The 18,881-nt window shown below is 39.2% G+C and overlaps 1 protein-coding gene across 4 annotated transcripts in view; it reads right to left on the bottom strand.

Annotated features, from left to right (window-relative positions):
* The window catches only part of gucy1a2 (guanylate cyclase 1, soluble, alpha 2), a 325,294-nt gene that overhangs the window by 263,855 nt on the left and 42,558 nt on the right, over positions 1–18,881 (bottom strand). For all 4 annotated transcript variants that reach the window (XM_039744199.1, XM_039744195.1, XM_039744197.1 and 1 more), the window contains exon 2: positions 554–615. Coding sequence is in view for 3 of the 4 variants with exons in the window: in XM_039744195.1 (XP_039600129.1) it covers positions 554–615 (62 nt within the window). In the remaining variant the exon portion in view is untranslated. The remainder of the gene's footprint in view (positions 1–553; positions 616–18,881) is intronic.

Here is an 18,881-nt window from a genome sequence, read left to right on the forward strand (position 1 = left end):
ATGCAGTTCAGGATCACACGTGATCATAAGGGAGTCTTATCCTGCCAGCATTGAGTGTAGAGCAGAAAATAGCTGTGGCCATCCATTTTTCACTAGGCCCACTCATGCATATACCAACACAGAGAAAATTTGGAATATCCAGGTAACCAGACACACATCTTTGGGAATGTGAGAGGAAAACCCACAGGAAAACATATGTGGATACATGGAGTATGTGCAGAATCCACACAGGCAATGGTCACATGAGGGATTCAAAGGCTAAATCTTTCATTGTGAGCATCATGATACTGCCCACTATTACAGATACTTTATAGAGTAATTAATGATAATGTTCAGTATCAAGAGCATTATATAAAAACAATAATTATTTTGATAGATGTCTTAAAGAAGAAAAAAAGTTCAAAATAAAGTTTGATTGGTGGCTATCATGTATTATAAAGCTTAACTGTAGCAACATACCCAAGAGTTTTCCCCATTAGATCTTTTTATAAAGTGCGACAGTGTAAGTGTACTTGCAGGCAGATTCTTCTCATTAAAAATGGCTTTGGCTTACCGAATGACATGCTGCTTATAGTAGTGTAGTGTTCTCTGAAGGGCTTGCTGGAGGGTCGGCGTCTACATAAAAGGATACAAAAAGATCAATTCAAATTATAGAAAGCTTGAAAATCCATCAAGAAAGCATGCAACTGCCTTTCTTCTCTTGATTTTAGTTCATTGCCCTAACCATGACAGTTGCATGAAATTTGATTCCGTGAAACTCATAGAAAGAAAACATCAGTGCAAACAGAACACTTATCATCGTTTCCCAAATGCCCAGTCTAGCAATAATATTGTGTTTAGTCAATAAATATTCTTACTATATAATATAGTAAACATTATAGTACACCCTCTTCCAAGTCTATGGTTTTACATAATCAAGATATTACTGAGTCTTCAATTGATTCAATGTCAATTAAAGTAATAAAAGCCTGGTGCTGCTAAACAAGTACACTGTGCGGACAACTGGGGGTGTACAGCTCCCAAAACCACAGACACAGCAGACACAGAAGCCAAGTTCAGCACACAAGACATGTTTATTCCCATGGGGGACTCTTTTGTCTCATTCCCCACAGTGTCATAGTTCCCAAGCACAATACAAGATATAATCCTTTCTCTCTTTTTTTTCTTCTCTCTTCCTTGTTCCACCTCCTCTCCTCTCCTCGCAAGCTTTGTCCACTTCCTCCCAACTCTGGCTCCTCAAATGGAATAAGGCGGCTCCTTCTATTCCGCTCCTGGGAGTGCTCCACGTGGCTCATCATTGTTTCCTGAAATCACTCCCAGGTATGGTGGAAGCCCAGTATAGGGTTCTGAAGCTCCCACTGGCGGCCCTCACGAATCCAACAGGGCTGTACCAAACTCCAAGTCCCAGCATGCCCTGCAGGAATCAGTGGTGCCACAGCCACCCAGGAGGGCTGCCCTCTAGCATACCAGGGGAGGTACTGCTTCACCAATGCTCTCTCCCCTGATTCTTCCATTAAGTTACCGTCTCGGCCGGGTAATGGCAGTGGCCGCCCGTCACAACTTGAATACTTGATGATATGGAACTGCTATCAACTCCATATTACAGCAGAACCAGAGGCTGTTTGGTCTTAAGTGGCCATGTTTGTGGTAACATTATGGGAAAGAGTATAATTTCCCAGAAGCAATTGCTGTTGCTCGTCATTCAAGAGGGGTATGGGGCCATTTCCAAATATTCTTAAGTCCATCAGTCAACAGTGAGAGGTTTTACTAAAAAAACTAAGAACATACAAGGCAAATGCCAATCACAGGACCTCTGGATTTGGCTTGTTTTTTTTAATTAAATCTAAAATTGGTAAATGATAACGTAATCTATTATATGTTTGACTGGGATTACTCTGTTATGGTACATGAGACACACCATAGTATGTTAAGTAACCTTAATTAACCCTTAGTGATACTTTGGGAGATAAACCTTATGTTTGTAGCTGGGATGTCATCTTCGGTAATAACTGATATTATAATGTTTTACATTTAAAAGATGTATTCATTTGAAAATATTAAAAAGTGGGTTTAAACTCAGGGGGCTACATACCCGTATGTTCCCATATGAGGTACACAACATCCTAATAAATTATCCATTAATGTTTATTAAACTTCTTCCAAGGTTTCAAAAGAAACTCTGAGGGAAAACAGATTGTCTGGTGATCAACTGATCTTCTTTCCCAAATGCATTTCTTTCATGTGGTATGTTTACCTTGTATTTTGTTTTGTTCTCTTTTGCGGTAAACTGATTTGGAGTATAGGTGTTAGAAATGGCCTCTCTCTCATTTTCTTCTTTTTATATGCTGCATTTAATTAATCTCCCTTTTATTCATTCATTTATATTCAAGCATGGTGGCCCCCCTTTCAGTTGGTGTTCCTTGGGTATTTTATAAAAACATTCCAAGTTTTTGGAGGGTTTTTGACCAATACCTGTGAGGCCTTGCATTACAGATCAAATCTTAATTTTGTCCTTCTTATTTTTTTCTGGGTTGGCACAGTGAATATTGCTGCTGCTTCATAGCTTTACCCTGAACACATCTTCTTCTTTGGAGTTTGTATGCTCTAACAGTCTCCATGTGGGATTTTCTCCTGCATTACAAACACATATGTGTCATGTTATTTGGCAGCTTTAAATTTCCTCCATATGAGTGTGTGTGACCAGAAATGGACTAGTGCTCTGTCACAGGTCCATTCCCACCTTTGACCAAGCATGACAGGCATTGTCAGGATAGGGTCTGGTTCCTCAAAACCCAGGTTTTGTGATCACAGGTTTGGCCTTGATAAGTTAATCATATTTTATTTCTTTACCTTGGTCTCTGTTTCTTCTGCTGCCCAAACCATGTATACAGATGCGAAGTGGCAAAAATACAGCTGCTGTACAGGCTTTGAAATGATCGATGCAAAGCGTGACAAGCAGAAAACGCAGCTCGCCAGCAGAAACAAGCCAGCAGATGATCCGACTGCAACTCCTTAGCGTATGTTAAGCCTCCCCCTCCCCCCCTTCACAACATGAGCAGCAGAGACGCAAAGTGGCAAAAGTACAGCTGCAGTACAGACTTTTGAATGATCGACATGCAGTGTGACAAAAAGAACACGCAGCATGCCAGCAGCAGCAGAAAGACATTAGGTGATCCGACGACATGTCCTTAGCGTGCGTTCAGCCTCCCCCCTTCACAACATGAGCAGCGTTATACGTCCTGCGAGAAAGATTTAACCACTCCCGGGGCGGGAAATAAAGGACAAGTATTGTTTTTACAAAAGTTTTTAAATAAAAGTGACGACATGGGAGATTAGTCATGTGACCGCTATTGTCACGCTGACAGTTTAAAGCATTTCCATGTTTTAGAATTCTTTGGTTGAATAAACAAACAAAGATTTTAGTGTAGTTTCTAAACAAGTAAGAAAAGAATTAGGTATCATCATTTTGTTTTTTGAATTCTCTTTGTGTGCCTAGACTTTTGATTCTCTAGTTTCCCCTTGTGTCTTATTTGCTTGGGTTCTCTGATCATTCTGGCTTTGACTCCTTTCCTGGTCTTCACTATGTTTAACCACAGGTTTTGTATCTTCTGGTTATCTATTCTCTTCTTGCAATAATACATGGAGATAAACATCTCACTACAAGAGCCTGGAGAGTCAGGAGAGGGTACCAGCTACATGTTGGAGAGGAAATCAGAAGGAGCATCCATTCATGAGCAGGTGCTTGAAGGACTATAAATGTGATCTTCCCATGTAAATGTGAGGAAAATAAGGCAAGGTGAGTTGCATCTTATGACTGTCTATAGGTGCTTATTTGCTATAGTATAAGGGAAGCTATATTCTTTCTCTTCAGAACTGCTTCTAGTCGGCAAATGGCAAAGTCTTGCTGGCAAATGCTGCTCCTTAAAGGCTGATGTCACAGATTCTGAGTGAACCTAGGAAAATATCACCTTACTTTCATTTATCAGAGGCAAGTTTTGAAAAGGCTGCCTGTTGCATGTTGATAAAATATCTTTAAGGACCCCGTTATCTCATAAAATAAATCCTACAGCTTTCAACCTCTGAAGAGTTGGTGTCTTTGAAAATATAAGAAAGGTGTAAAATGCTATACCAATTGAAGACAGACAACTCCACCTATATCTAACACTTTATAATGTGATTGACTGACTTCTCATTTATGGCTGATTTCTTCACAGTGCTCTTTGTTGCTAGGATAGCTTCCTCTATCAATAATAAAGTAAATGTACAGAAGGTAGAAGAATAAATAGATGCCTTTTGATTGTCATTTCTCTTCACATTTGATGTGCACTGTGCCTTTGGCTGTGACTGAAATATTAATGGATGTCATCAATAACCACCACAATGCAGCTTTAGGTTTATACAGGGACACATTTAGCAGTCGTCAAGGTGCACCAAAACATCTTAAGGCATTACCAGAGCACAAGCGTGTAAACCAAGCTACAGGGGGCAGCAACAATGACTCAGCCATGCACACTGTTGATGGAGTACCTGAACACATAGCGGAGTGGTGCAACAAGTTGGTATTTCAATGGAAGTAAACGGTTTAATGGCCCACAGGTAAACACTCACTTACTGGATGGTGGAGTAAACTGCTGGGTTGTGGGGTGAGATGATAGAGTGCTTTCTTAAGGCAAGTCATGTTCCACATGTCTAGTATGAATGGGTCTGTGGTCCTACTGATGGACTAGCTCATTTTAAAAATGTACATTTCCTTAAAGCATCTTATAAAAGAGCTGAACATAATCAAGTAAACATCAGTCTGGGGGACTATTTAAATTAAAGACAAGTGTTACTGAAAAATGTTACAAAATTTATCATCACAATCAAAGAACCAAAACAGAGCAATACAAAACTTAGCTGCAGTATTAAGAACCTAGCACTCAAAGTCATTATCAATTAGACACAGATAACACAGTGAGGGACTCAGTGTTTCAGAAAAAGGTGGGCAGATTAACTTAGGAGTGCCTCCATATATATAAGTGCTGATCCATTGACTACTCTGTAAGCAAGCTTGAAGAATTTAAATTTAATGAATGCTGTTACAGGGAGCCATTGCAGTGAATTAAAAAGAGTAGTGACCTTTTGAATCATTAGTGGTGGACTGGTAGCACATGCAGGCCCTCCTACCAGCAAGGAGTTGTAACAGTCATGACATGCCTGAGCTAAAGTTTGTGCTGCATATTCATGTCAGTATGACCTGATCTTGCAGGCATTGTACAAAGCAAATCTGCATGAATGAGAGACGGTTGCAGTGCAGTCGGTGAAAGACAGCTGGTCATCGATCATCACCCCAGGTTGTGTACTGACTTGGTGGGTGTTAGTGATAATGAGCCAAGCATAGATAGGGAAACAAGCGTTTGAAAAGACAGGCTGGCAAGGATAACAAGGAACTCTGTCTCGTAAAGGTTTATCTGGAGGTAGTGTAACTTCATCCAAATTGATATACTAGTGAGACAAGCCGAGATTCTACCACTGATGGTGTTGTCCTCTGGAGGGAAGGACAGGTTCAGATAAGTATCGTCAGCATAACATTCATATGAGAATGTTTGCTTTTTCCTTCACTTAAAGTTGCTTAGATCCAGGCCTGGAGGGATACCTACATTATTCATCTCTCTTTCCTAGACTAAGGGTACTAGGGTGTTGTACCGTGTTAGTCATTATGAATGTAGTGAGAAGTCAAGCAAAATGACACCTTTTATTGGCTAACTAAAAAGATTACAATATGCAAGCTTTCGAGGCAACTCAGGCCCCTTCTTCAGGCAAGATGTAATCCTGATTTTGTAATTGATTACATCTTGCCTGAAGAAGGGGCCTGAGTTACCTCGAAAGCTTGCATATTGTAATCTTTTTAGTTAGCCAATAAGAGGTGTCATTTTGCTTGACTTCTCACTAGACTAAGGTTTAAAGACTTGGAGGCAATAGTGAATGAAGAGCCTTTAAGGTTCACCCTTCAGTTCCAGATATCTGAATCTAGTACTGAGTGTTGAGACTTTAGGAGGTCTGATTATCTGTTGCAGATCATTGTTTCCTATAGCTGTATTTAATATCCCTAACCCTGCTTAGCCCTAACACCCTCCACCTGAACCTATGAGAAAAGGGTAAGAATGTAGACCAAAGTAATATTAAAATAATTTCTAGCTTATTTATTAAAAAAATAAAGGATTTAATACAAAATATAAGCAATATTAAAAATAATATTCTTACACCAGTTTCAGCAAATAATTGCATTGATTAAGACATTCCTCTCTATCTTATCTTCAACATGACCACCTTTAATTGCAAATCTCATTTTGTTTATATAAGAAATGTTTGTGCACAGACCCTCCTACCTCTTGGTTAATGTTTGTCTCACCCCAGACTTCCCCTTCTGAGATGGTGTAATTTTTCTTTGGAAATGTATTTTTACCTATGCTTAATACTTAATATTATTTAATTTCATTGTTTTGAGTAAATATTAGTAAATATTCTGTTAGTTATCTCAGAATGTAACAGCTCAAAAGATCAGCTTCCTGTGCTGTATTTGACAAAGGATTTAAAAATAAAAATGACAGTTCAAAAGGTCAGTTCTCTGTTCAGTACTTCAAAAAACTGTTCTTTCTAGCTGACATTGTAAAAATGCTCATCCTCAGCTTATTACTCACTTTTCAAATATTCCAAACGGACAGACCTATTTTAACAAGCCAAGTTCAGTATTTAAATATCTGAGTCTCTCCTGTCTATTTTTTGCCCGATTCAGTACTATTGCTAGTGGGTCATGGTGGTCTGGTCTCTCATCTGAATTTCCTAAAGTTTTGTGGGTTTTAACTCTGACCAAGATGAAAAATCAATAGTATTATGTCTGTGCTTCATCCATTAAACCAGACAATAGCACACTAAGTGGAAATGTAATGCACAATCACCTTGCTGCATATATGTAGCTTTACTAGCCATGTAAACTGACAGGTAATAGATTACATATAAAAATATTTGGTATCTCTAACCCTATGTGTATCTTCAGTGCCTTTCCTTGGTATCCTCGTGTGTCTGAGCATCTGTTGGCAGGCACTCCTTCTCAAGGGCATGCTACCATAAAGCCTGCTTTTCGGACTCTGTGCTTTCAAAGTGCTTTGCTTGCCTCCTGTCTACTTTTATACATCAGAATTTGAAGCCATCTCTCAGCATGCCTCCTATGCCTTTACTCCTCCTTATGTGTTTCACACTTCCTCTTTTGATCACATCATCAAGCCAAACTGACCAATCAGATTGCTCTGAGAGACCGGACACGCACACAAACCTTAGCATTTTCATATATATTAGATGTGAGTGAATTAATTTGATTACTGTTTCCATTGGACAGCACTGTTGCATCGTGTGGCACATTTACTAGTAACGCACATGCTCACATAGATTCCTGAATGTTGCACAACAAACTTTACCTGGTAATGATGTACAGGTTGCTTCTTTTCTTTGTTCGGTGCCACATATGAAGAGCACCCTGATGATTCTGTAATGCTCTTACACTTTCTTCTTTTTTGTTTCTGAAATCTTTAGACATTAACACTGTAAAATTGTTTTAGCTTGTTTCCATTTACACCCAGAGTTTTGTCATTAACAGACTACCCATTTAAGACAGACTGAGGTAATCAATGTGGACTTCAATGTTAATTTTGTCCATGCACCATACAATGCATATGTCTCTGTTATATACCGTTTGGAATTGGATTCATAAAAGCTTTGTTAATGTTTGTGATACGCCATCTATTGGAATGACAAATGCAATGCAGTTTATTACTAAATATGTTTGTGATGTGCCATCTTTTGAAAAGACAGAGAAATAGCAGTAAGACAGACATACAGGAGAAGCATCCAACTGCTGCCACACCGCAAGTCTACACCAGCAGTTTTATACCAATAGTTTCATGGTGGAAGTGAAATCACCACACGTCTATAGTACACACTAATAAACTCACCCCTAAATTTAAGTCGCCCTAGTCTTAAATGTTTATACTACAATGGTAACCACACTAATCCCTAACCTTAAACTCTGCTGTGAAAACACTAGTGTAGAGCTGCAGTGACCTAGTGTGCTGTGGCTTTACAGTTTGATATTATTGGCACACAGACACTTATCCCTTTTTAAGCTGGATGTCAACTTGTGCCGATTGTACAGGAGGAAACCAGTGAGAGGAGCAAGGAAAACTTAAGATGCCTCCAGACCTGTTCATCTCTTTTTTCAGGACAGGACTCGGAGTGTATCAAAAAGAATAAGAACCAGAGTGGACCTACAGGTGGGCCAAACCTACCCAAGGAGGGTCTGAAAAGAGACTAGAGGACCAGCCCTTCTGGTTTTCTGCCTAGCAGAGAGTGTAAGAGATGTCCAGAATTGTCTAAATTTGTTGAGCAGGTTAGAGCTACACCTCAGTGATTACTCCAGGAATCTTTAAGGGTGGAAAAAAAGGATTTAAAAGGGATGTAATGTATACTGAAGACTCAGAAAGGACCCAATATGGAAATAAAAACTGTGGGATACAGAAAGAGTAAAGATGAAAAATAAAGAGAATCTAAAAGAAATCTGACTAAGACATACAGTATGCCCTGTGTGGATAAGGGAGTTTAATTTATTAATTTGAGCTCTTTTCAGATTTGAGACAGTATATGAGATGCATGTTCTTAAGTAAAAAAAAAAAAAAGTTCACCATTTTGATGAGGATGACAATGGTCTAAATCTTAAAATGAGTCTCTTTCACAAATTAGTGTCTGGATGTCCTGTAGACTTACTTTGCTGTGGACCGCCAAAAGTATAATGGTTAAACCTTCAAATACTGAAACAAAAACTAATATCTAATTTATTTAACTTGTCCCTCTTCTTTTTATAGTGCAATCCTAATTTTTTCTGTTAAGGCATTTCTGTAACAATGGATGGGCTTAATAGCAATATAAAATGGGAGGGTGGTCTATGCTTAATTTTATTTAGTTACCCACATTGTGTTGAGCATTTTAAAACTAAACAAGAGCCACTGGCTTCAAGGAGGTGAAAAAAGGCAAATCAGTACTTTGGACATTATACCATTGGTGTTTGTATTTTATTAGGCACCCAGTAAAGATTGTGACTCTGTGCCAGTTCACTAAAATACAGCGCCCTCTGCTGGCACAATTCAAGACGAGTATAAAAGAGCATAAAAAATTCAACGAGTTAACAAAAGAACTTGGAATTCTTTGAAGTTCAGGCCCTTTGGAAAATATCCTTCAGAAGAACGCTATCCGTAAGGATCAACTTTTTTTTTTCATCACTTCAAACCAAATACTCATCAGCAGAGGATTTCTTTCCTCTTCACATCATAGCATGTGAAGTGACAAAATGTCACACTTCCATAAATGATAGATCAGAGTACGTTTCTTAAACTTTTATAGCACTGCTTGGGCCAACAGGTCATTTCACTCCATTTCATTTTCATCCATGCTTTTTTAACATATACAAAATTCTCTTGAAATCCTTTGTGCCACACGAGCAGAGTTCCTCCAGGGAGGAACAAACTAAGCAATTCATTCTACTTAAAAGCACAGCAAGGTCAAGTGTGAATGACAATCAAATCATACAGCAAAAATCAAATTACTTAGAACTGCAGGGAAATTGTAATTTTAAACTAAGACAAGTAGAGCATGAATTTTTGTGACTTTTCTACAGTTTTCTTCAATGTATCCCAATGGACATCCAACGTTCTGCAATTATTTTATAGTCAGTAGCAATAACGCTAGACTAGTAGTTGCTGATGGAATTGTGTTATGGTGGTTAGCACTGCCTCTTCACAGTCCCAGAGACCTGGGTTCAGATCTAAGCTTAGTCTCTACTGCATCTGTCTGACATATGCATGTCCTTCGGTGTTCATGTTAGTTTTCTCTGGGTACTCTGGTTAACAAAAATAGGCAATCAAGTTGCTACAGGTCTATGTACTGTATATAGCATGCAGAGGCCTATATGATTAACTGTTGTTGGACCAAACATTAGAATGGACAAGATACATGATATAAGCAGCATAGACAGTGGTGTGGGGGAAAGATCCAATATTCTCTACTGCCCATCTATGATTTTCACATACAAAAAATGGTGCAATAAACAAAAAACATCTGTGAGAGGCTGATCTTTGGGCAAAAACAGAAAAATTGCTCAAGGTTCAATAAATTCCAAAAATACACAAAAAACATCTCTTTACATAAGTAGTGGGCGAAAGGCCATCTCTAAAATGACAATACAATAGAAACTTGAAGCAAATAAGTTACAGTGGCAGAAGACCACACCAAGCTCCACTTCTAAATACAGGAGGATAAGGCTACCGTGAGCATGTGATCACTAAAAGTAGGTGACTGAAGACTGGAAAAATGTCACTCAGTCAGGCGAATCTCAGTTTCTGCTGTGACACAGAATTTGGTGTAATCAGCATGACTCCAAGGATCGATCCTGCCAGGTTTCAATGGTAAAGACCGCTGGTAGTGCTGTAAGGGTTTGGTGAATGTTTCCCTGGCACTAATTCATACAGGTTTGAATACCATAGCTTACTTAGGCATTGCAGCTGACCATACGCATCCTTTAATGGACAAAGTCTACCATTTCTCAAATAGATACTTTGTGAACGATGTTGAATATCACTGATGTCATTTCAGGCTGATTCTCCAAACTTAACAGCAACTTCATTTTTACCCCAATGGCCTGCACAGTTCCCACACCTCACTCGAACACAGCATCTTAGGAATGTGGTGAAATAGAAAATTCATAGCTTGAAGGTGTGGGCCAAACAATCTGCAGAAACTGAGTGCTGCTTTGAAGTCAGCATGGACCAAGCTCTCTAAGCAATGTTTCCAGCACTTCTGGAATCCCTGCCTCAAAGAATACAAGCATAATAGAGGCAAAGGAGGCAGTGCTTATTTAACTGGAAATGCTTTGTTAATTCCCAATGGTAAAGTGTCCTTTTGTATGACCTTTTGGAAATATTTTAGAAGTTTCAAAGCTTCGACTACATTAATTATCATTATATCAAGCACATTCCATGTCTGCTGCAAATCACTCACTTTATTTCTATTAAAATATTACTTGTATTTTATCTGATAGTAGCCGCATAGTAGTGAAACAGGACAAACTTTAAAGGTATCGCTAGCTATGCGGAGGCAAGGTCCACTCTAAAACGTGGCCAGAGGTAGAGAGATTTGAACAGAGGCTGGCACGTGAGTGAGGAGGGCCTCATCTGGCTCACCACTCCTGACGTCACATTCATCCTCCCCGCAACCCACAGCCTCTGTCTCAGATTGACACGATTTAATCACTCCTGCAAGCGAACTATGATACTATGCTTAATGAGAGAAGTGTTCAAGCAAATTATAGAAAAACAAATCCGATCTAAATCCGTTAAGTAGTTCACTCGTGAAAAGATGGATTTTATATATATAGACATATATCAAAATATTTTTTTTGTTTAAATGACAGAGATCTTTATTATTTTCCAGCACCAGTGCTTAACGATTGTTCTGCATTCATTTTTTACTTGTCTGTTTTGTTCAAATTTTCTAATGTGCTTAAAGACTAAAAATTACTAAACTCTTATTTCTTGTTTGTTTTTTAAGGAACCTTGATGATCACTTGATGATGTGATGAATTTATGTTTATGACTTCTGTTAGTCACTTCATTTTCGGGCTACTTCTACATTTATTTTGTCTTATTTATGAAATCATAATTCTGGCATTTGTTTCTTGGTATGGTCGCGTCTATTTTGTGACCATGGCCATGTTGTTCACAGCTGCTAAGCTTATTGCCAATCACATCACACAGATGTGAATAATCCAAGTATTAGATTCACTTAAAACAGTGACAAACCTTGTAGTGTTAGTTAGAGAAAGTTCAATTTACTTAGTTACAAGATTTTTGGCAACATTTTTTTTAACTTTGATTCTTGCTTAGTGTTTTGGCTCTGGTTTCAGTTTTAATGGCTTCATCTGATTACTTAGACTGTGGCTTTCCCTTGACAATGAATCTGCTCCTTCTCCTGGTATTTTCTGGCTCAAATTAAACTCTGAGCACCTGTTGTGCCTTATGGTGTTCAGCACAGATAACATCTGCAATGTTCTCAGAATAGAGATAATGTAATCAAAAAAATATATAAAATAATTATAAGACAATACAAAACTAATCCACCAGTATTTGCTAAATCACCTGGTTTCTTAGACCTTAACTAGAATAAATATCAACACGGCAAAGAGGAGATCTTATCATCATAACAAAACAAACTACTCATAAATTTTTGTGCTCAATGAAAATTGACACTCTTTTTCATGTACTATAAACACTGTTAAAGTCATGTCAAACATTTGTAAAATAAACAACAGAAAAAATTGAAAGCATAAAACAAAACATGCAACAGCAATAGACTGCAACTGTCCACATTAGTGTTGCAAAGACATTTGCTACTGGAGTCAAACACCTTGTTGGTGATCACCTAACATTTTAACTGAAAAGGTAGATAGACTTCTTTTATCATTGGTGACATTTAGATGGCAGCAATGATCACTGAGTAAGAAAACTGAACTTACTTCCTGATTACAAGAGCTTTGCACATACAGTATACGATGTCTATCTTGTATTAAAATGTATAAATAAGGTGTATTGAACATCTATAATTCTGTTAGGGTAGCTGAAGGAGGAAGTTAAACATATTACAGGTACATTTTGTTTGAGCAGAGATTAATAAAAATGTAAAATAATGAATATTGATTAATTAAACATTACATTTCAGTACTGAGTATTTATTATTACTTCACTGTTTATTGGGACTTAAAGTAAATACAGAATAACAAGGACTCCATTTCAACAGCCCCCTCAGAATCTCAGATTTTTCTCTGCTGCCAGTCCTGCAATGGCTTAAAATGGAAAAGCTCTTTTTATCAACTTCCTGATTCTGCTGCACATAGTTTTGGAGAACTGAAACTGAACTGTGCACAAAGTGAGCAACAGCATTAAACAGGATACAAGCCCATCACACACACACGTGCACACTTCTCACTCAGGCCCAGTGTGTTCAGCTAAGATCAAATCTTTGGATGTGTAAGCAAACAGAAGCATTTATGGGAGAGATACAGTATATGGGCATGGGGAGAACTTCCCTACTCCATCAGACAACGACCAGGCTAGGAATAGATTGTAGCACCTTCAAAATGTGAAGCGCCAACTACCTTGCAAATTTTAATTGTAACACAGCACTTTTATTAAATTGCTTTGGTAGAAAATACTGACTAATACTAAATCTAAAAAAAAAATCCAACAACTATAAAAATAAATGAAAAATCAAATGCATGTTTCATATACAATATCTGGAAAATTGCTAACTTTAAACTGCACATGTGATTTTTAGTTTTGTCTCCCTAGAAGCTGCTATGACTGGCACACCATAGCCTTGGCACCAATAATTTGATGTCCAGATTCACTGGTAGCCTTTTTACCTCCTCATTTCTGACATTGCATGTCACCATTATATATTAACACAGCTTCAGTAGATTACTTATTTAAGATTATGAGCAGATGGTGTCATGGCAACATGAAAACTTCAGAACAGTGTGACAAAAAGAAAAATGAGAATCAGTCAAACCATTTATGTACTGGAGACATGAATTGTGCAGCCTTAATACATTTTTAAAAATCCTTTGATGATTTTTCTGTTCTACTGTAGAGCTGTTCCCTGAAAATGATATAAAGTAGTATACCTAAAATCACAGTGAAATGCAGTACACACTAGTCAGGGACACACTGCATGGGGTAATGATGCCTCCTGTTGCTCAGCAGAAAAACAATTTATTATAATTTCCTATTTGTTGGTATTTTCTTTAATGCACTCTAAGTCTACTTACTATATTTCATTAGAAATAAAAAAACTGATACTTAACAGTACTGGCCTATAGATTGCATCTGTTTTTCAATGTCAGCTTGGATTAGTTCATAGTGATTTGCATTCTACATGGATATTCACGTAATTGATTTAGAGACACTCATACCATAAATCTTACATATATAATCAACCCCTCCATCTATTCATCCATCCATTTCTGATTTTATGTAATCCACTTTGGTACCACAAACCACTGCATTCTACTGTAAACTTCACATGTTAAAACAACACAGACATTATTTGAACATGGAAGGAGATGAATAGTAGCTGAATAAAAACTCACTTAGGCATGGGAGAATGTGCAAACTCAGCAGAGACTGTGACCTGCCAGGATTCAAATGGAGACTCCTGAAACTGCAAAGACAGTGGAACTAAACACAGTGACAACCTCCTTCTTTTCACCTCATCATAAAGCTGTTTTATTTCACTCTGAATATGGAAACCTCTTCGGAAACGTATAACTTACACCATGTGACTTTAGAAAGTGAGGGTCAGTGCTCCATGTAGGGGTACCATTGACAAGAGAAGAAATCAGATGCAGAGCAGTTCAAAAATTGTTCCCTTCCAAACTGGAAGAACCTGAACATTTTCTTAAAGGAAGGTCAAGGGTGGTGTGAAATTAAGTAAGGCACTTAATGCTTTATGACATGCTTAGCATAAGCTTTATGTACTAGACCTGGGGGAACAATATTGTTTGTGGGATGTTTAAATACTTTAAAAGGTAGAGGAATACTTGTACCATTAAAGATAAACATGAGGGATGTTGCCATTTTTCCACTTACAATTACAGAACACAGTCACTGTAGATCAGGTACTGTTTGTCAACGTAGAACATTCAAGTGTTTATGTTCAATTTACTGTTGATACTTTTTTTAATCTGAATATAGATAAATTCATTTATGTATTCATTGTCAACACTGTCTAGTCTTTTTCAGGATAATTTTGACAAGAGTATTGTAGCATTAGGTGCAAGGCTGGAGGAACTAGGCCTCAGACAGGTGCCACTTCATAACACAGCCAATTTATGTATATACAGTGTGAGACTTGCCCGGACACCACCAGTCTGAGACCACATCTTTATAAAAGTCACACGTTTATTCATTCACAAATAAACACAGTTCCGAAACACCACACAATGCAAACAGCAATAATCACCCAACAATCCTTCTTTCTCTCAGTCCAGTGACATGAGTCCAGGCAACCTCCTCCGGACCCGTCAGTGGTTGTGCCTACTGCAGTCCCTGTGGGGAATCCCCTTCTCCTTGGCCTTGGCTGGCATTCCTCAGTCCCCTTGGGTGGAAGACAGCCCTCTGGACAATCTCCGACGGCCACTGGGCGATTCGCGGGACATCCGATGTGCGTGTGCGGACCGTCTCCCTGCAGGACGTGTGTGTTGCCGACTGGGGTACCGGGCAGCTCACAAAAAATTTATTTTTGGGGTCCTCTGCCTTGGAACAGGCAGAAGGTCCCTGTTCGGGCGCCATTGTGAGACTTGCCCGGACACCACCAGTCTGAGACCACATCTTTATAAAAGTCACACGTTTATTCATTCACAAATAAACACAGTCCCGAAACACGACACAATGCAAACAGAAATAAATCTCCCCAATGAACCTTCTTTTCTCAGTCTTTAGCCGCCTCTACTCTTCTCCTGGGAGCTTCGTCCTGCTCCCACTCCCGACTCTAGCTCCCAGTTTGCTGGGAGGCGGCGCCTTTTATTCCCACCCAGATGTGCTCCCGGTGGCTGATGACGATCTTCCGGCAGCACTTCCTGGTGTGGCGGAAGTGCTGCCCTTTGCCCCAGAAGCACTCCGGGCGTCCCTGGCAGTTTCCTCCGCCATCTTGCCAAGTGTGGCAGAAGTAATGTGGCCACGGGTCCCAACGAGTTGGAAAGTCTCTCCTCCTCTCCCGTGGTCCTCTCCTGCTCCAGGGCGGTTGTGTCCTCCTGACCCGGAAGCTTTTGCTGCCACCTTCCGGACCTTCTAGGCGTTCCAGCCGGGTAAGAACCCCAGCCGTCTGTGACAACAGTAAACTGTTTATATCATACAAAGTAATTATGTGATGGACTGTCACTGTGTTGGTCCAGAAATGTTCTGCACATTGGCAAATCACTTTTAAGAGTTCTGGAACGCCAAAGAAGCAATAGAATGTAAAGCCATTGCAGGGTGAAGATTACAGGATAGTTTAGAGACCAATAAGTGAAAGTCATGTATGAAGCAGATTCTGATGGACTACACCACTGCAAAGGAAACAGCCTCTGGAGGTGGGGGGTAGCACTTCATTGGAAGGAGGCATAACAGAGTTCATGAAATGCACTGGCTAGACAGTATGGTAATGATGTTATATACCCGACATGACAGACAGACAACAGAGGCACAAATAAAAATAAACAAAAAGGTTTTTAATTTTTCTTCAGTGTGAGGCACGTCTTTCCCGTGTTCCACAGGCCCAACACAGTCCTCAAAACCCCCAAAGAAAAGAAAAACCACACCACAAAACACTCTTCTTTCTCCTTCACTACTCCAAGGCAGCTTTGTCCTCCTCCTCCTCCTCCTCCCAACTCTGGCACCCAGAGTAGTGACTGTAGTCCTCTTTTATAGCCTACCCGGAAGTGCTGCAGGTGCTTGTTGACCTACTTCCGGCTGCACTTCCAGGTGTGGCTGCATTCCCGCCCAGACGTGCTCGTTAGGCCATGCAGCTCCCCCTAGCGGTGGCCACGGAGCCCAACAGGAATGAGCTCTGCCGTTCCAAAGTATTGGCCCTGATGCAACCCGGGTGGGCTCCCAACAAGTGTTCCGGGGAACGTAGTGTGCATCCCATGACTGCCCCTCAATAATCCAGTGTTACAGCGGCATCCTGGTCGGGCATGGGTCCCAGACATCTGCCACAACAGAATCAGGCAAAAAATGGCTATTGATTATTCGTGATATCTCTCCCGTTCTCAGGAAGGCTTTGGGCAAGTGTAGATCTTATAACTTACAGGTTCCCAGGTCAGTGCTATACAGTTGGCACTTGTATCATGAATCACAGGGTCACCTTTCTCTGGCTGTGATTGTTAAACACATTCAGTAATAACTCTGCATTCAACCTTTCCTCAGAGACCGAGTGCAATTTTACGTGTATGCCGCCTACTCAGTTGGCAGTCAACAACAATCACAATTATTTCTATAGCACATTGTCAGGCAAAACTGTAGCTTGAAGTGTTTTGCAAATAGTAAAAGTAAAATTGCAATTACAAAACCAGATAAAAGATAGAAAACATATACTACATATACAGTATAAATATACTGTATATATGGTAGAAATGGGAGAACCACTAATGATTAAAAAAATGAATTAAGGTAGTTTGGAAGACTTTGATGGTTACAATGACAAATGTCAATGTCTGGTTTGATATGCTTTGACCAGATGGCCAGGAAGGACAGAAAAAGGAAAACTCCAGCAGTTTAGAAAAATCCAAATGATTATTCTGTTCATACCATTAGACTTCAGTCCTTCTATGGTAAATGCCAGAGACACCTTGATGGATTCCAGTAGTGAATTGTGAATGCATTGAAAGTGAGTGGATTACATTCTGACCCCAAAAAATTAGCAGCAGAAAGGATTAAGGGGGTGGTTTAGGGGCAAAGAGGCATGGTGCCTATCCAAGTAGGTGTAGATACAAGACCGGAGAAGAATTAATAAGTTGTGTGGCCCACTTACATGCCTACTAACTTTCACTGAAATGGGGCCAGTTTAATGTTAGCCAAGTTAACCAATTCATTTCACAATATTGATGGACAGAATTGTCTCCTCTTATTTGCCAAACTTCTTATGTTCTTATGAAGGACAACAGGAGGCAATTGGACAAACTTGGAAAATCCAGAAGATAGTACTAAATGTCAGAAATGAGTTGTAAGACACATCATGCACATGGGCAGGAGGTAAAGGTGAGAAAACCAGGAAATGACTAAACCAAAAAGAGGCTGAGAAAAAGACACGATCTTAGGCCTAGAAAAGGCCCAAAATTCTGCATGGATGTATTTAAATCAACTGCCAGATCCCAATGTATAAAAACAAAAACAAAAAGCAAATACAAAAGCAAGTACAAGTCTTAATAATATCTTTAGCACTTGTTTATCTACTAAATGTGTACAATTTTCTTAGCTTAAGGAATCACAAAACCAGGACACCAAGTTATGCATGCTACCATCTTTCATAGGTATAGGATGATACTTTCACAAGTCATGATTCGTGACTAGCAATAAGCTTGTTGTTATAAACAATATGGCAGTACCAGTGTGCACTACAAAACCAAATTCCCTACCAGAAACTTCTGGTAAAGTAATTGGCTAGCTGATGTCATTGTCATAGCATTAAATTTAGCAAATATGTGAAAAACAAAAGTAATAAAATGTGAATTTCTAATAGCATATTAATTTTAATAAAATAAACAGATTCCTAACACTAACCCTGTTATACACTGAAATTACTCAGGACAAAATTACAGAAGGAGAATGATGTGACTGTGGAATGTACAGTACTTAAAAAATGAATTTATAGAAATGCATTCTGCTTTCAAAAATTATATTTTTAATTAAAAGATACTTTTTTCTTTGAAATGTACATAAACATAACATTTATAAGCTGAACTGTAATTACATGAAATAATGTTCTCAAACCCCCATTATCTAGGGTTGTGGAGCGCTGGTGTCTACACCAAAACCATCTCCGGGCAAGGTGCCAGCCCATCACAGGACAAACCAAGCCAACCACCCATTCTCACTCTCAGACAGGCACAATTTGGATATGATGAATGGCCTCATCAGCACATCTCTGAGAGTGTGGGAGGAAAACTGGATATCCCTGAAGAAAACCAATGCTGCCACAAGGAGAATGTATAAACTCAATGCAGACAATGCCTGTGTGTTGGACCTGTAAGGAGGCTTCATTGCACC

The sequence above is a fragment of the Polypterus senegalus genome, chromosome 2 (genome assembly GCF_016835505.1).
Source record: "Polypterus senegalus isolate Bchr_013 chromosome 2, ASM1683550v1, whole genome shotgun sequence".
NCBI classification, from domain to species: Eukaryota; Metazoa; Chordata; class Cladistia; order Polypteriformes; family Polypteridae; genus Polypterus; species Polypterus senegalus.